We start from the raw sequence: 19,385 nt of genomic DNA, 5'->3' as shown, positions 1-19,385 counted from the left end.
CTGAGTGCCAACTGAAAGTGTGGATTGTTTTTGCTATTATCACACACACATACACACACACACACACACACACATACACACTCCCACACACACACACACTCCCACACTCCCATCAACAAAGTAATATATTCTAAGCAACTCTGCTAGAAATAATTTGGGCAAGAAGGAGTTCAATATTATTCCTCATTACTGGATCTCATATTCCTTATATATGGTCTACTTGCCCCCCACCCCCAACTCTTCATGGACATACCTGTGGCAATTATCCAAACTGGTTCCTTGCACAGTATGAAAGAAGTGAACCTTCTTCACTCAGGGGTCCTTTTACCAAGCTGCGGTAAAAAGAGCCCTGTGCTAGTGGCGGGGGCCATTTTTGCCATGAGCTGAGGGCCTTTTTACCACAGCGGGTGAAAAAGGCTAAAAATAGCCATGGCCGTGTGGAAAGATTGCTCTTACCGCATGACCATGCGAAGGGGAGCCCTTACCTCCACCCATTGAGGTGGCAGTAAGGGTCCCCTCACTAACCCAGTGGTAACCGGGTAGCGTGTGGCGCTGCCCGATTACCAGAAGGTAACTGAATGGAAGAGGACCCACGGGACAAGCAATGATACACAAAAAGAGTGGGAACAGAGGAAGGCTTGACAAACCCCAGTACTATCAGTAGACTTACTTTAATGCACATTATTGGACTTTTATTTTAATGTGCATATATCTCCTTTCTTTTGAATGTTTATTTTATATCAGTTTTATACAAATTTTAAGCAATAAATTTCAACAATTTTGTTTTGTTCCTGGGGTTTGTCAAGCCTTCCTCTGCTGCCCAATTACCACCAGGTTAGCGACATGCTAAAAAATATGAGCTGATTTTCCCTAGTGTGGGAAATGGTGCACACCAGTGCTGGAACTATCACCAGCACCCGTGTTGGGCTTCAGATAACTCCAGATTAGCTTGAGGTAAGGCCACCTTGGGCTTACCGCAGCTTTATAAAAGGGCACCTCAATGCTGGAACAAAAACCATCTAATGGCCCTGCAGTTCTTTTCCTGGGCTACAAGTAGTCTGCACCAATGGGAACTCAGCAGTAAAAAACAGACTGCCAGCAGCTGTTGACACTAAGAAGTTTCTGCAAGCAAAAAAAGACAATTCTTGTTAATTTCTATGCTATTTGTGTACTTAGCTCTAATGTCACTAGGAATCTTAAGACGTTGCCTTCATTTGCTGTCACTTTATCACTGCTTTAAGGAATGTTCATACATTTCTTTCCTTAACAGCTGTTAGCAGTTACATTTGTTGGATATATGTACAGTTTATGTCTGGGTTTTGTCTTTCATGTTTGTTGTTTACTATGCAGTTGTCTGTGTGCCTCTGTATGGCTGTGTGTATGTGTGTGCCTCTGTATAATTGTCTGTGGGTCAGTGCAGGGATATAGTTTGGCAAAGTGAATGGCTTATCGCCAGCAACAAAAGGGTTTGGTTCTGTGTCAAAACAACGGGATGTCTAGGTTTTGTGGCTTGCTCTCGTTTCTTCTAGACGGATGTGGTGTCTCCCATCATGGGTGGATGTGGGATGGAGGATTCAGAGGGAGGGGTGATGCTAGCATGGGCCCGAATATAAGGCATTGGAGAAGAGCAAAAGCTAGTGAGATCCACCAGGGACAGAAGAGAATTATTCAACAAGGGAGCCAAATAAACATCTGAAGAAACTGCAATAGGATCTGTACAGAGAGGAAGATGAGAGCATTGATAGTGCTGATCATTCTGGGACTAGCTGTCCTCTGCATTTGTGGCTCAGGTAAGGATTTAAGGAACCATATTACAGAAATCACAAAAAGTATTGTGTTATTAAAGTGTCCAAAATTGCTAAATTATAATAGTTCCCAACTGCAGTCTTCAGGGGACTCAAAAGATCTGGTCTTTGGGGAAATCAACCCAAACTGGCTCTTAGACCAAGTTTATTCATATATATCTGGTGCATGTTCATTGTGTATATGTGCAGAGCCAAAGCTTAGTACAGAAGCCTCCATAGAGGGGAAGAGAGAAGATGTGCATAGTTTTGCTCACTGACACACAGGGCAGTACTGTGACTTGCTCAAGGTCACACCAGGAATGTGTTCAACAGCTGGCTCTCCAGCTCAAGTCCCTGAACCTCTCACGACTTATGGTTTAAAAACCTTACCACTAGATTGCTCTTCTAGATTTGTAGAGTTGATTTTGACCATACAGGTGCTGAAAGGGAAGAGAAAGCTCCTGTCTCCCGCCTGTTACTACAAATATTTACAGCATTTTAGGACCTGTGTTCTACATTTTTCTGGAGTTTCCCTAATGCCCACGCATGGAGTGGAGTGTAGTAAAGAGCAGACACTATTATACTGTGTCTGTATGCTTTTCTTGTTTGTTTGTTTGTTTGTTTGTTTGTTTGTTTATTTTTTGTGCTGTTACTCTGCAGTCCTTTAGCCAAATTTAGGGGCCCTTTTACCAAGTGGCGGTAGGGCTACCGCATGGGTAATGCACAGCAAAACAGCCCAGGCGCCCTGCAGTAATTCTGAGTTTGCTGCACATACGTTACCATGTTAGAAGGAGTAACCTAGTAGTTAGTGCAGCAGACATTGGTCCTGAGAAAGTGGGTTTGATTCCCACTACAGCTGCTTGTGCCTCTGGGTAAGTCACCCTAATTCTCCATTTCCCCAGGATCAAAGTAAGTACCAGTATTTATTTAGATTTTGCTCACACTTTTTTCAGTAGTAGCTCAAGGTGAGTCACATTCAGTTACTCTGGATATTTCTCTGTCCCAGGAGGGCTCACAATCTAAGTTTGTACCTGAAGCAATGGAGGGTTAAGTGACTTGACCAAGATCACAAGGAGCAGCAGTGGGATAGGAACCAGCCACCTCTGGATTGCAAGATTGGTGCTCTAACCACTAGGCCACTCAGTATATAATACATAAACCACTTTGACTGTAACCACAGAAAGGCAGTATATAAAATCTCATCTCCCATAAAATTATTTCTATTTTCTAGGTGGGGGGGGGAGTAGGCATTCCCGGCAGTAATCATACCCGTATAAGTTGCGTGTGAGCCCTTACCACTTCCTAAATAGGAGGCGCTAATTTGGAAATTAGCACGTAGCCGTTATTGGCAAAAGTAAAAATTCTAACATTTTAGAACCGTGCTATAAAGTGGCTGAAGCACGTGGGAAACCCATGCTTTAAACCTACCACGACCACTTTTTAGCACAGCTTAGTAAAAGGACCCCCGCTATTTACCAAGCAAGTTGCAGCTCATAACTAATGTGTATCTTGACAAAGGGAGGATTGCCCACATACTACTACTACTAACATTTCTAAAGCGCTACTAGGGTTACGCAGCGCTGTTCAATTTAAACATAGAAGGACAGTCCCTGCTCAAAGAGCTTACAATCTAAAAGACAAGAGAACAATCTAAAGACAAGTGTACAATCTAGAGGACAAGTGAACAGTTAATCTGATAGGGTGGATAGATTGGGGCATTCTATATTTCTCAAGCGGTTAGGCGCCGAAGGCAGCATTGAAGAGGTGAGTTTTAAGCAGAGATTTGAAGATGGGTAGGGAGGGGGCATGGCGTATGGGTAAAGGAAGATTGTTACAGGCAAGGGTGAGGCAAGGCAGAATGAGCGGATTTGGCAGTGGTGGAGAAGGGTACTGAGAGAAGGGCTTTGTCCTGTGAGCGGAGGTTACGGGCGGGAACATAGGGGGAGATGAGGGTGGAGAGGTAGTGATGAGCCGCAGACTGAGTGCATTTGTAGGTAAGGAGGAGGAGCTTGAATTGTATGCGATATCTGATCGGAAGCCAATGAAGTGATTTGAGGAGAGGGGTGATATGAGTATATCGGTTCTGGCGGAATATAAGACGTGCGGCAGCGTTCTGAACGGATTGAAGGGGGGATAGATGGCTGAGTGGGAGGCCGGTGAGGAGTAAGTTGCAGTAATCAAGGCGAGAGGTAATGAGAGCGTGGACAAGAGTTCTGGTGGTGTGCTCAGAGAGGAAAGGGCGAATTTTGCTGATGTTGAAGAGGAAGAAGCGACAGGTCTTGGCAGTCTGTTGGATATGCGCAGAGAAGGAGAGGGAGGAGTCGAAGATGACTCCGAGGTTGCGGGCAGATGGGACGGGGAGGATGAGGGTGTTATCAACTGAGATAGAGCGTGGAGGAAGAGGAGAAGTGGGTTTAGGAGGAAAGACGAGGAGCTCGGTCTTGGACATGTTCAGTTCAGGGTGACGGTTGGACATCCATGCCGCAATGTCGGATAGACAGGCCGATACCTTGGCCTGGGTCTCCGCGGTGATGTCAGGTGTGGAGAGGTATAGCTGGGTGTCATCAGCATAAAGATGATACTGAAAACCATGAGACGAGATCAGCGAGCCCAGGGAAGAGGTGTAGATTGTGCAAAGAACTTATAATAACAGTGGTGACAAAAACATCGAAAGGGGCAGAGATCCTAGCCCCAAAGCTACTATAAAATGCAATTTTGAAAAATGGATTTACTGTTCAAAACAATATTTAAAAAGCTACTGAATGGAAAAATTGCCTAAATAAATGTATCTAAATTATTTTATTCAAATCATAAGCAAAATGTACCTAAATAAGCATGCCACTGGACATATTTAAGTTTTTCAGAAAACTGTCTGACCAGATATTATAAAGCTATCTGGGTTTGTTTAGCTGGTCAATGCTGAATATCATTTAATCTCAGCCTGGGGAGGCTCCAGTTCCACTGATTCTTACATATGTAAATTTTGTACAAGAAATTATTTCCCTACAAAATGTTTACTGGTGAGTCGAGGAGAAAACTGAGACCTTCAGGGTTTGCCCAGTTAACTTAAGGCTTCCAACTAGATACAGATTCTAAGGACAGGATTGATCCAGTCCTGGGTTTACCCCGTTGCATGCTGGGACTTGTTGTTTTGCTTTTCTTAGGGAAAGCAGTGGGAAAATCAGAACTATAAGTCCCTGCATGCAACAGAGTAAACCCAGGACTGGACCAACCTTGTCCTGTGAATCTAGATCCAACATATAGCCAAACTATTTGACTATCAACTTCTTGAATGCTAAAACAAAATGAAAATTTTATACCACATCCTTAACCTCAGAAGCCACTGCTGCACTCTAATCTATATTTTTAGCAAGGATCTGATTGGTGATTGGTCCATTCTGTAACATTAAGGGGCAATGCTGAACACTTACCTAGTTGCAAGGTGCACATGTACCTTGTGAATAATTTTCAAGGAGAAACTACCCAGCCACAACCACGTGTGTACAAAAATGGTATAGGCAGCCAGTTGGGAGGAAAACACTTTTAGAATTGAAAACGCAAAGATATGTGTTGTTTCTACTCATCTGAACTAAACACACCCATAGGGAAATTTCTTTATAATCCAACTTTAAAGGACGCATGCAGATCTTTGGCAATTTCAGGGGTGGGGGAGGATGCCCAGTCAGGGAAATCTAACAAGGCAAATAGCTTTGAAATGTCATCCATCCAGAAGCGGAGCCAGGTTGACGGCGCGGGGGGAGCAAGAGTGGCGTGAGAGCCGACTTCCGCCGGCGCTGGCACACATTTTCAATGCAACACATTGAGAAAAAAATAGGCGCTGGAGCTGGCAGAACTCTGTTTGGGGAAGCGGCCGCTCCCCTGGCACCCCCCCCCCCCCCCGGCTATGCCACTGCATCCATCCCCACATCTCTATTCCCCCACCCCTTTAACAGAATCCCCTCATCAGGCTGAGATGAAAATAAACTCTTCCTCAGAATGAATGTGGCATTAACGGTGTTCAAAGCAAGCAGTGGCAGCTTCTGTGATCACTGTCAAAGAAAGGTCCAGCCTTGCCGAGTTGCTGCCACAAAGCATCCTGTTTTAAGCTCAGGTGCTTGTCAGCTTTGCTTCTATATATGCAATCAACAAAAGCATAAGGCAGCAGTGCACTGCTCTCTCCTCAAAAAAACTCTTACCATTCCCTAATAGCACCAGATACATACATAGTTAGCGGCATGTGCAAGATGTCACACATAGCAATAAAATGTGTTTATAAGGAGGAGGTGCAGTATGCAAGTTAGAATGTATGGGTTACATATTTAGCTGGAGGCAGTGATATTTGTCGCCACCGTTGGCTTTATGCCTGGATATTCAATGCTGGGCCACGTCCACATCATTTGGTTCATGGGCTGGTTCTTTTTAACATTTTTGTAAGCGATATTGCTGAAGGGCTGTCTGGTAAGGTTTGCCTCTTTGCAGATGATACCAACATTTGCAAAAGGGTAGACAGCACTGCTGGTGTGGATAACATGAGGAAGGACTTAGCAAAACTGGAGGAATGGTCTAGAATTTGGCAGCTGAAAAATGCAGGTTCATGCATTTGGGCTGCAAAAACCAGAGGGAACAGTACAATTTAGGGGATGAAGAACTTTTATGCATGAAAGAGGAGTAGGACTTGGGTGTGATTGTATGTGATGATCTTTAGGTGGTCAAACAGGTAGCAAAGATGACAGCGAAAGCTAGAAGGATGCTTGGGTGCATAGGGAGAGGAATGACCAGTAGGAAAAAGGAGCTGATGATGCCCCAATATAAGACTCTGGTGAGACCTCATTTAGAATATTGTGTACAATTCTGGAGACTGAACCTTCAAAAAGATATAAACAGTAATTCAGAAGGCAGCTACTAAAATAGTCAGTGGTCTTTGTCATAAAGCGTATTGGTTAAGTCTGAGATCTTTATCTCAGTATGTATACTTTGGAAGAAAGGCTGGAGAGGGGAGATATGATAAAGACATTTAAATACTCCATGGCATAAATGCACAGGAGGTGAGTCACTTTCAATTGAAAGGAAGCTCTGGAACAAGGGGGCATTAGATGAAGGTGAAAGGGGATAGATTCAGGAAATACTTCTTCATGGAAAGAGTGGTGAATTCGTGGGACGGCCTCCCAGTGAAAGTGGTAGAGACAAAAATAGTACCTGAATTCAAGAGAGCTTGGAACAAGTACATAGGATCTCTAAGAGAGTAATAGGGAGGGGAGATGGCAGGGATGGGCAGACTGGATAGGCCATATGATTTTTATCTGTCTACATTTTCTTTGTTTCTATGGTATTGAATATCCAGGTATGTGCTGCTGGCCCTCACTTAACCAGTTAAATGCTGATATACAGCCTTAACTGGATAGGATAAACTGGCCAAAGATAGGACTGCTATTTATGTAATCCTATCTGGACAGCTAACTTAACCAGTTAAGGGCTGCACATGAGCAATTAACCGGTTAAGTGCCATCTCTGTCCCTGGACCAGCCACTGAATAACCGGGTTCAGCTTAGGCGTTTAGGACTGATATTCAGTGGCACTATCTGGTTAAATCTCTTTGAATATTGACCCATTTGTTTTTAGTGAACACCCCCACCCCCACCCCGATGCAGTGATGGATTAAAAGGCAGGAGGGTGGGGCAGTCACCCAGGGTCTGAAAGCTCATTAACAGTAAGTGTAAACATTTACATAAGCAATATAACAAAAGGAGATCACAGGGGAAAGTGTCCATGACAGGGATACTGCACTGCCTGCAGCCTACAGGGTCCTTAATCTGTGCCTACCTATATGATGGGGGTTTGGAAGCCCTGGTTTGTCACTATGTGACTCTGGATGTTTTATTTCCTTGTGAGTTGTGACTATCACCAGAGCACATTTTCCATGCAGCAAGTCAAAATTACAATGAGTACCTGACAAGAAGAGGTTAGCAATGCCACCCTACTTTTACTCTAAGTCTCTGTTTCTGCTATTTTCCAGATTCTGACAGCTCTTACAGTACCTCCAACAGCACAGAAGGTAAGTGTCCTCTCCTCCTCTTCCTATGAGTTAAGTCAGTGCCTGGATTGCTGCATGGTGGGGTCCATTGGAGCCTTTTAGTGCAGCAGATCATCCACATCTTGTAGAGTCTGGCGCCATCTTGTGGCCAGTACATTTGTCTGACATTTACAAGCCAAACTATATAATATACTGTACATGTGACTTAATTTCTAAGAGAGAGGCTAAGGACCAATAAAATCAGTATTTGTTGATGTTTGTCTATACATTTCCTAAACACGTGTTCATGTAAGGAAAATCTACTTCCTTCTATATTGTAGACAGTGTTCATGAAAAGTGCATGTCTTTAATAACAGAAAAGACAAATCAAATGCTTTCTAAACTTGTGAAGAGAAACAAAATTACTAAGGCCTCTGCTTCTGCAGAAAGCTAGTACAGATGGAAGGGTGTGATAAGCACTATGTCTGCACACAATTTTCTGGGTGCACAATACAGAAAAGGGTTTTGCGCAGAAGCTAATCCGTCAAAATCATACATCAGACACCAGCACACAGCATATTAAAGTCAATGACAATGAGGCTACTGGCTATTCTGCCCCGATGCAGAGAAATGCACAGAAAGACTCTAAGGTAGGCACAATGCAGAAACTTGAACACCAGGTCTGAGGAAGCCAGAAAGATTAGCTCATTCTTCTGCAGCAGTGTCTGTGAGGATTTAACCCCCATGTCTTTTTTTTTTTTTTTACTACAAGCATAACAGTACTGGAACTTTTTAAGACAGAATAAGGGAGGTGACAGTTCTGCATACAAGTCCAAGCAGAAAAAAATTGCATCTGTGCATGTGTTGGAGTGTTATTCTGTGCATAAATATCAGCATTGCAAATAACCTTTTCCCTGAATTCTATTTATGGCGCTCAGAATTGCACACAGTTCTGAGATCCATGTGCACATTAATTGGCTAACAAGCCAATTAGTGCTAATAATCGGGTGTTAACAATTTAAAGTTGTGTATCGTGTTACATGCTATTCTATAAAGATCTGCACGCAACATTTATGGCGTGGAACTGAAGATGGGGCCTGGATATGGGAGGGGCATGGGCGAGTCAGGGGCGTTCTGTAAATATATGGTTATGGTTTATAGTTTATTTGAACTTTCTAGACCGCTCAAGCTGCCATGGCAGAGCTAAGCAGTGAACAGGCTAATAAAATAAGCAGTAGGAAAGGAACATCATTAATAATAGGAAAGACAAACATTCATACAAAGAAAAGGAAGGAGGAAATCGGAGAGAAATAGCAAAGAAAGAAAAGGTAAAGGACCTCCAGTTGGTGAAAAAAACACTTCAAATGCTTGTCTAAACAACCATGCTTTTAGCTCAGCTTTGAAAATCTTAAGGGAGGATTCAGCATGGAGGGAGCGGGGAAAATTGTCCCCAGTGGGGAGAAAGAGGGAAAACAGAAGGATGGGGAGAGAAAGAGGGAAAACGGATGGCAGGGTGGGGACTAGGGAGAAAGAGGGAAAACGGAAGGATGGGGAGAGAAAGAGGGAAAACGGATGGCAGGATGGGGACTGGGGAGAAAGAGGGAAAACGGAAGGATGGGGAGAGAAAGAGGGAAAACGGATGGCAGGATGGGGACTGGGGAGAAAGAGGGAAAACAGAAGGATGGGGAGAGAAAGAGGGAAAACTGATGGCAGGATGGGGACTGGGGAAAAAGAGGGAAAACAGAAGGATGGGGAGAGAAAGTGGGAAAACAGATAGGAGGATGGCAGAGAAAGAGGGAAAACGGAAGGATCGGGAGAGAAAGAGGGAAAACAGACGGAAGGATGTTAGAGAAAGAGGGAAAACAGACGGAAGGATGGCAGAGAAAGAGGGAAAACAGAAGGATGGGGAGAGAAAGAGGGAAAACAGACGGAAGGATGGCAGAGAAAGAGGGAAAACGGATGGAAGGATGGCAGAGAAAGAGGGAAAATGGATGGATAGGGAGAGAGACACTGGATGGAAGGATGGGGAGAGAAAGAGGGGAGATGGATGAAAGGATGCAGAGAGAAAGGGGAGAGACTGGAAGGATGTGGAGAGAGAAGGGACACTGAACAGAAAAGGGTAGAGAGATAGACACTGGTTAGAAGGAGGGAGAGAGAGACATTAGATAGAAGGATCAGGAGAGAGGGTAGATGGGTGGAAGGATGGGGAGAGAAAGAGGGAAGACGCTGGATGGAAGGGTAGGGAGAAAGAGGTGACACTGGATGGAAGGATGCAGAAAGAAAGAGGGGCGATTACTGGAAGGATGGGGAGAGAGAGGGGAGACACTGGTAGGATGGGGAGAGAAAGAAGAGAGCTGCTGGATGGAAAAGGAGAGTAGTGAAAGACTGGAGAATAAGAGGAAGGGGCATGGGGAGAACAAGAGTGAGAAAAAGTTGAAAAGCCATAAGTAGATGAAGGAAATTAAAGAATGGATAGTAAGAATGAATTAAATCTGGACAGAGAGAGAGAGAGAGAGAGAGAGGGGCAGAAAAATATTGAAGAAAGCAAAAAAAAGGAGAGAAAAATGACAAATGGCCAGGAAACTCTGGCAGAAGAGTTAAGCGAAAATGAAGGAAAGCAGAATCTAGAGACTGGGAGCAACACAATGAGAAAAAGTAAATGGCCATACAACAAAGGTAAAGAAAATAATTGTATTTTTAATTTAGGATAAAGTAATATGGTATTAATAAAGTTTCAGAGACCAATACTTCCTTCCTTAGGTCAGGAGAGGATACCGTAACAGCATTATACTGACCTGAGGCAGGAGGTTTTGGCCTCTGAAAGCTCACTGAAAAGGATGTTAGGCTATTAAATAAATTGTCTGAAATCTGATGCACTGAAAAGCAGCACTTTACCCTGTGTGACAAATGTATCTGAGTGCGACTACATTTTGCTGGGGGAGGGGGGTAGAGAGAAAATTTTGTGCCCACCCACTTTGGGTTCAGGCCCACCCAAAATTGGCAGTCTGGCTACGCCACTGGCCTGAAGTGCACTGCACCCATTAAAAACTGCTCCAGGGACTTGCATACTGCTGTCAGGGAGCTGGGTATGACATTTGAGGCTGGCATAAAGGCTGACAAAAAAAGGTTTTTATTTTTATTTTTTTAGTGTGGGATGGGGTTGGTGACCACTGGGGGAGTATGGGGAGGTCATCCCCCATTCCCTCCGGTGGTCATCTGGTGAGTTGGGGCACCTTTTTGAGGCTTGGTCGTGAAAATAAAAGGACCAAGTAAACCCGGCGAAATGCTGATTAACGCTGCTTTTTTTTCCATTATCCGCGAAAGCCGGCCATCTGGTAGCCACGCCCATGCCCCGCCTTCATTACGCCGCCGACACGCCCCCTTGAACTTTCGCCGGCTCAGCGACGGGAAAGCGGCAATGGTGTCAAAAAAGCAGCTTTCGATTATACCAATTTCACCGCTTTTGAGAGATCGCTGGCCATCTCCCGATTTGTCGGGAGATCTCCGGCGATCACTTTTCAAAATAAGCCTGATAGTTAACTACCAGTACAATGAAACTTTGCTAGCATACACTGGGTGAGTTCATGAGGTACACTTAAGGTCTGTATTGTGAAGAGATGCTCCTATTCTGTGCCTTATGTGGGAAAGGAAGAAAAAAGCTTATTATATCAATACCTCCAAGGCTGAATGTTCACCCATGTCTTCCTCATATGTACTTAACTAAGGCAATATCTGAGCACATTTGATGTTTGTTTCTTGTACTTTCTCCTGTACCCTCTTGCTCTTTCTCACTGCTTATTTTCTGTTTATGCTTTGCAGATTTTAGCAGCGCCCATAGTCCCAGTGAATCGCACAGCAATGAGGGTAAGTGATATCTGCGTTCTGCCCCGTTCCAGATGTGTCGATGCTTGAAAGATTTAGGGAGAATTTTGAAGAGATGGAGGTTTCATGGAAGTATAGTAATGTAATGGGAACTGGGAGGAAGTAGGAAGACGGCACCTGAAAGTGAAGTCTGAAATAAGAATGCACACAGGCAAAAAAAAAAAAGGTTAGTTTTCATTTTGTACCAATTTTCTTCTGATTTTGGGGTGTTTTTTCTCCTTTTTAGTTAGTTTCACACATTTATTTTAATAGCACATTTTTAACACATGCTATGGTGTTTAAACACAAAATTTCAGGCTAGTGCATATTAAATCACTTTAGCATCCATTAGTTTTTTTAAGGTGCACTAGCAAATATGCATCCTTAGTCTGGATCCTGTCTAAAGTTTGACTGCAGTTTGTGAGAGTGCTGGTTGAAAGTGGAAGAAGGGCCTATGGCCTAGACTTCATAGTGTCTGGAAGCAGATCACTACTGCTCACCCCTATCGAAAATAAACACTCTACAAGAAGCATTCCTTGGTTTAGAGGACAGTTCTGTTGGTCCACTACCCATACACTTTACGTCCAGATGTGCCATTCCACACCCTCCCATTTCTTGCTTATCAGAACCACAAATACAGTCAGCTTATCACCAGATTCTTCCATTGCTTACTTGATTTTTGGAGGATGACCAGGGTTGCATTTATAAATCAGTGCTACTGCAAAGCAAGGGAGGCTATTTACATCAACAAAGTGGAGGAACTCTTCTGATGGGATATGATTACTTGATGAAGGACAACCTATGAGTGATCTGTTCTCTGTTAGTAGTTAGTGAGAAAGTTGCTGTGGAATAAATGAGATTCACAATGTAGATCTGTGATCAGAAAGGGATTTATGGCCACTGTAGACTAGGAAACCAGGATTATTGCGTTCTGGGGTATGCTTAGATTTAAACCACGAGTGCTGGAGGAAGGATAAAGAGAAGGAAGAGCATTGGCAGTCATCTTCCTCCCAAACAGATATGGGTTATTGGTCTGAGTTTGTCTCTGATGTCCTCCAAATCTGCAACTTAGGGAAGAACAATGGCAATATATCACTGTTATAGACTTCCCAATGATACAGATAAATATATACGCTTTTCTCTTACCACAGAAAGAATCTGCCTTGATAATGGGTAGAACACTGGTTGTCAACCTGGTCCTTTGGGACACAACCATCCAAGTCAGATTTTCAGAATATTCACAATGAATAAGTTATGTGCATTAGAGAAATTTGCATTCAAGCAAGGCAAGTGCATGCAAATTTCCCTCATGCATATTCACTGTGGATATCCTGAAAAAGTGACTGACCACTTGTACCCCACGAATTAGGTCAGTGGTTCCCAAACCTGGTCTTGGAGGCACCCCAGCCAGTCAGGTTTTCAGGATACACACAATGAATATTTATGAGAGAGATTTGCATGCACTGCCTCCACTGCATGCAAATCTATCTCATGAATATTCATTGTAGATATGCTGAAAACCCGATTGGCTGGGGTGCCTCCAGGACCAGGCTTGGGATCCACTGGATTAGACTGAGAACTCCCCCTAGGGTAAAGAAAATGCACTAACTTTCCACACCCCTTTTTGGGCATGCAGGAAGAGCTAAAAGGGTAGGGGTTTTTCTCCCTCTCATTGTTCAGTGAGAGAAGTAGATGTTCTTCTAACACAGGGGTGGGCAACCATAGCCCTCAAGAGCCATAACCCGTTGGGTTTTCAAGATTTCCACAATGAATACGTTGAGATTGATTTACATGCACTGCTTCCACTGAGTTGTGGCTCTTGAGGATAATGGTTGCCCACCCCTGTTCTAACACTATAGACTTTCTGAATTCACTCCTAGCCCTCTAGGGCTTTCAGGATATCTCTAATGAGTTTGCATCTCTCACAAAAGTAACTACAATCACTATTATCTTATTTAACTTTATTAGAAAAAAATTTTTAATAAGAAAATTCTTTAAAACATGACTGCCGAGACTTCAAGTGGTAGCCTCACAAAGACTTCCACTTCATTAGTGTCAGCTTTCATTTTCAGAAAGCCCTTTCATTTTTCACCGCCTTTTCCACCTCACCATTAAACCATACTGGTCATCATTTGGCCTTTTTCAACCTTTCTTAGGGCCTCTTTTACCAAACCATGCTAGCAATCCCTGGCATGGTAATGCCGACAAAGCACATTCACATTCCTTGCAGTACGAATTGAACCCAGTTCCCCAGGATCAAACCACTAGGCCAGAGATCTTCAAAGTTTTTCATCTCACGGCACACTTACATGGCACTAAAATTATCAAGACACGCCTCCACAAATGGTCCAGCATTTTACCTTCTACTTCTCCCCTCCCCACCCAAACTTGGTCCAGCATTTTACCTTCTTCCCCCTCCCTACAAATAGTCCAGCATTTACCTTCTCCCCCTCCATCCTCACAAATAGTTCAGTATCTCTCCCTCCTGTTCCCTCTCCAGCCAGCGATCAGGCATCTCCCCCCCCCCCCCCCCCCCCCCCCCAATACCTTCTTGTCTCCAGTGGTCGGCTGCAATGGGCAGCGATTCATACAGCCTGTTCATGTCAACCTCGGAGCCTTCTCCCTGATGTAACTTCCTATTTATGTGAAAGCAGGAAGTTACATCAGAGAGAAGGCTCCATGTTTGGCGCAAGCAGGCTGCATGAATCGCTGCTCGCTGGCACCGACCGCTAGCAACAAGGAAACTTTTAAAAGATATACTCTGTTCTGGCACAAATTAAGCTGGCCCTACTAATAAATGACCCTCAACTCCTGTGGAACACCTGAGGACCAGCTGTGGCACACCAATGTGCCACGGCACACTGTTTGAAAAACGCTGCACTAGGCTACTGCCCACACTCTGTCATACAGATTTAGAGAATAACTATTCAAGGGTGATCTATGTAGGAAATCAGACATTAAGGTCCCAGCATTTAACATACACTAATATTTTATAAATGACTCTGTGAATTGCCGATGTATTTACTCCTTTTTCATAGTTTTGTTCCTATGTTAGGTGTGTTTTTTATATGAGAAATGTATTCAATAAAAATTAAAGACACTATAAATGACTCTGTGAATGCAGAGCCTTTTTGACAGTGCTATACATTTGGCACTACACACAACAGGGAAAATCATTTTTTATTCATGAACATTTTCACAAAACAAGGGCCATCACTAGGAGTTTGTGCATGCAAGCAGTGCAACATACACGTATAAGACCAATATTTCTACTTCTATGTTTAAATGGCACCATTCACATCTATATAGCTATTTGATGTCTTTTTGAAGAAATTCGCCCAAGGCACCATAAGCTGAACATAGACAATAGACAATTACAGCAGTAAAAATATTCAAATAACAATACACATTGTGGCTCAATATGCTACTATGTCAATACAATACACTTTAAAACATCTTAATAGCATAAGGAGTAAGTAGAGATGGAACATATAGACAGATGATAGAGTAACAAAAGTTAGATAGAAAATAGGGGTGGCTAACTTACGGAAAACTTGCACCTGAAGTCAGGAAAGGTGCATAAAAATGATCTTAGCTCAAAAGGAGTAGATAAGTCCTGCTACTTGAGTGTCAGCCTCCTAATCTCTTCCTACTGCCCCCACCCAAATCTAGAATCTCCCCTCTCCCCCCCCCCCCCAAATTGATTTCCGCAATTTTCTTTTCCACCTTCTTCCCCACCACTGTGGTCCAGGATCTCCTCCTCTCTCCCTCCTCCCCTCCCTTCCTTTCCAGCATCACTCCTTCTCACCCACCCCCCAACCTGCGCTTGTCCCGCAGGTGCTTACCATTGCTGCAACTGTCAGCACTAAAAGATACAAAACAGCAAAAGAGCAACCAGCACAGAGCCTCCCGTTCAAGCACTCAGCCAGGCAGGGCCGCCGAGAGGGGGGGCAGGGGGGACAAAATTCCCCGGGCCTGGGCCTCCAAGGGGGGCCCGGCATCGCAGTCCCACCTGCCCGCCCTCAGCTCCGTAGTCGACCATCTGCCACCGGGCCAGGCCTCCTGCATTAAAATCACAGCACCTCTCACCTCCCTCCGTGTGAAAGTGCTGCAGGCAGCAGCAGATCATCTCCCTTAGGGCCTCCTTCCCTCCCTGTGTCCTGCTCTCATCTGATGTAACTTCCGCGATGGCGGGACACAGGGAGGGAAGGAGGCCCAAAGGGAGGCGATCTACTGCTGCCTGCAGCGCTTTCCCACAGAGGTGAGAGGCGGGACACAGGGAGGGAAGGAGGCCAAAGGTTGGCGATCTGCTGCTGCCTGCAGCGCTTTCACACAGAGGTGAGAGGCGCTGTGATTTCAATGCAGGGGGCCCGGCCGCGGATGGAGAGGGCAGCGGCCTCAGGGTGGGAGTGGCGGTGACCTCGGGGGGCGGCCTTGCACCGGGCCGCCTAGTCTCTCAGCAGCCCTGGAGCCAGGCTCCGCCTGTCCCGCCCCAATGGTAGAAGGAAGTATGCATCCAAGTAGGTGGAACCAGCAGGGCCTGGCTGAGCGCATCAGCATGAGGCTCTATGCCAGTTGCTTTTGGGGGAAGGAGGGGTTAGTGCCAATAGTCACAGCACGGGAAAGGAGCCATAGGCCAAAGGCAGGTTTGAGGGGAAGGAAGGAAAAGAGATGAGGAAATGCTGGACCATGTGGGGTGGGGAAGGTAGACAAAGACACTCCATTCTGCAGCATTTGGGGGCAATGCTTCCCCCCACCCCCACCCCCTCCCACCATTATGCTTGTGAATATAATACAAAATTCATGAACTGTCTAGAGGCATAACTCAACCCCTCCCTACTCTCAGTGTGTGTGTGTGTACATGTGTGCATAAGTAGCATGCTAACTTTGAATCCCCTATTCTCTTTTCTCTTAGCTGTCATTAAGATGAGAAGAAACACAGCAAATTCTTTGGTAAAGAAGAGGCAGAAGAGATCCTACGGTTATTATGAATGGTATAACATCTCTCAGGGTCAACTTTCATTTCTGCTTGAGGACGGACCAGAACTAACAAGGCTTACAACTAACCAAGGATCCTGTAACTTAGCTGTGCTTCACACGCCCCCCCCCCCCCCCCCCCCCCCCACACACACACACACACTTTCACTGTTCTCTGGGACCTGCAATCTTCTCTAACTCCCTACGTAAAGCAGGGCTATATCCCTATTTGCAAAGAAAGAGGAAACCAGAAATCAACTGAGGTCTATGGCATTTTAACCAGGAAGTAAATCAAAGATCATTTTCAGGATGTAAATTGATAGGTCCTTTTCTGTTACCATATTCTATGGTTTTAAGTTAAGTATTACCCCTTACTATTCCCATACCCCACTTTGGGGCACAGGCTGTTTTTCTGTGTGATTCCTGCTGTCTTTCCAAGGCCCAAATTGATTCGGAGAGCCAGGATCCTACACATTTGCAATCAAACTTACCTTACAGCTTTCTACTACTACTACTACTTAACATTTATAAAGCGCTACTAGGGTTACGCAGCACTGTACAATTTAACATAGAAGGACAGTCCCTGCTCAAAGAGCTTACAATCTAGATTCAGCTAATCTAAGATTAACTTCCCAACAAAGATGCTCTTGAGTGTGCTTCAAAACCTGCTCCTTAGGGAGCAGCAACTAGAGAAATTTTGTTTCTGCAGACATCCCCATGACATTTTACCAATTATCAAGTCTCCCCACTAAGAAATAATCATAAAGAAACCTGTTCTTAAGTTTTGAAACTCTACCTGTTTAGATCTTGGTCAGTTAAGGGCCTTACCTAGTTATGTTGGTTTCTCTTGTCACAGGATACATGAGCAATTTAAGTCCCCAATGGAGATGAAGAAGGAGCAGTGTGAGGAGTATTGGCCATGTGACTATCTCTCAAGACAAGTGGGGTTCCATCAGGCCTATCGTCGGTACTTTGGACCAGTTTGAAGGATGTTCCACCTCCTCTCCCCTCTCAGAATCTACTATTAACCTGCAGGGCCTGATGTGTTGAGAGGAGGAGCAGCTTGATCTGTACCACCCTTCTTTTCAGTTTGCCCATTTCCAGCAAGGCTTTGAGACACAGAGTTTAACTTCCTGAGCTTCTTGAGAATGAGAGAGAACAAAATGCCAGGGAACAGAAACCAGACAAAGGAAACAAGCCAACAACTATATACTGAGCGGAACAACTTGTTCTCTGCTGCTCCTCTGAAGAAGCTCAGCACACAAGAACAAACAGTGAAAACTCAATAAGTTGAAAGGTACCCAAAAGGAACATATATTATGTCAGGATTTCCCACAGTGAACAAGGTCGAATTAATACTATATTAGGCACCAGACAAACATACATTTGTGGGCCCCTACCAAGAACCCCATTTACTTTTTTTATCACCCTACCCAAGCTCATTCACTCTTTCCCACTCTCACCCTGTCAAATGATCTTCAATCATAGCCTTCCCTGCAAGCTGCCACACTTTACCTCCACAGAAGCAGCATGGGGAAAATTGCAGGGCATAGTTGGGGGGGCAATGGCAGGTTCATGTGAGAATTGGGGACTGTGCATGCTTTTGAGTGAGATGCTTTGATTGGGGACTGTGCATGCTTTGAGTGGGATAGCCTAGTGGTTACAGCAGTAGGCAGAAACCAAAGAAGTTGGGCAATTCATTTTCACCCTCCATTGCCTCTAGATTGCCCCCCAAAAGTGAGATATATAGGCAGTGGGCTAGATTCTATATATGGCACCTGAAAAATATGTGCGGAAAAAAAATGCGCCTAGGCATATTCTCTAAAGTCACCTAAATTTTATAGAATAGGCTTAAATTTCCGCTCAGTATATAGAATACACTGAGCACCTCACCACATGAACAAATTTGGTCGTGTCCATTTAGGCCACGTTTTACTTGGCATAAATCCCGACGCCTATATTAGGCACAGAGCGGGTGTATTCTATAATAATGCACATAGATTTTAGAAACACCCATTCCACGCCCCCTTTTCAACTATACAACTTGGAATTTATGTGCACCACGTTACAAAATACACTTAGCAAGTTGTGTGCATTAGTGCTGATAGTTGCTTGTTCACATCCAATTGACAGCGTTGATTAGCTAGTTAACCAATTCAATTACATGCATTGTTATAGAATACGCTTTGATTTCCGCGGAGAAATTAAGGCGCGATATATAGAATTGGAGTGAATGTGTCTGAGGCAGTGGGTCCCAAACCTTGTCCTGGAGGCACCCCAGCCAGTTAGGTTTTCAGGATACCCACAATAAACATTCATAAGAGAGATTTGCATGCACTCCCTCCACTGCATGCAAACCTATTTTATCAGTATTCATTGTAGATACCCTGAAAACCTGACTGGCTGGGGTGCCACCAGGACCAGGCTTGGGAACCACTGGTCTGAGGTATAAATTAATGTAAAAATAGCTTGGAAAGAGCAAAAGAAATGATGTGCAGCTTTATTTGGTGCCTCTGAAAGGATACAGATGGAGTGGTGGCAGCTTCAGGACACAATTTCCCTGCTATTAAGGCAAAGAAATTTGTCTTAATAGCTGGGTCAATTCCCCAGGCTGAAAGCTGGTATTTATATGTCTACATTTTATACCAGTGAACTTTCATACTCTATATGATACTTTCCACACCAGTGAAAGACAAAAACATCACACATATGCAATCTTTAGTTAGTAAAATTTGATATACCACCTTTCAATT

General features: G+C 44.3%; 1 protein-coding gene across 1 annotated transcript; it reads left to right on the top strand.

Annotated features, from left to right (window-relative positions):
- Positions 1-1,545: 1,545 nt before the first annotated feature.
- On the top strand, positions 1,546-18,349 carry LOC115470158 (osteocalcin-like). Its single transcript, XM_030203112.1, has 5 exons — positions 1,546-1,790; positions 7,798-7,836; positions 11,614-11,658; positions 16,571-16,649; positions 17,489-18,349. The coding sequence occupies exons 1-5, from the start codon at positions 1,730-1,732 to the stop codon at positions 17,616-17,618; spliced, it is 354 nt and encodes a 117-aa protein (XP_030058972.1). The 5' UTR covers positions 1,546-1,729; the 3' UTR covers positions 17,619-18,349.
- The last annotated feature ends 1,036 nt before the right edge of the window (positions 18,350-19,385 follow it).

The sequence above is a fragment of the Microcaecilia unicolor genome, chromosome 1 (assembly GCF_901765095.1).
Source record: "Microcaecilia unicolor chromosome 1, aMicUni1.1, whole genome shotgun sequence".
NCBI classification, from domain to species: Eukaryota; Metazoa; Chordata; class Amphibia; order Gymnophiona; family Siphonopidae; genus Microcaecilia; species Microcaecilia unicolor.
Note: the sequence above shows the minus strand (reverse complement) of the source record. Positions and strands in the feature narration are given on the sequence as shown.

Excerpts from the sequence above, each read along its gene's own strand:
- LOC115470158 (XM_030203112.1), top strand. The coding sequence starts at position 1,730 with ATGAGAGCATTGATAGTGCTGATCATTCTGGGACTAGCTGTCCTCTGC. Across the intron at positions 1,791-7,797 it reads CCTCTGCATTTGTGGCTCAG|ATTCTGACAGCTCTTACAGT; the intron begins GTAAGGATTTAA and ends GCTATTTTCCAG. Across the intron at positions 16,650-17,488 it reads TCCTACGGTTATTATGAATG|GATACATGAGCAATTTAAGT; the intron begins GTATAACATCTC and ends CTCTTGTCACAG.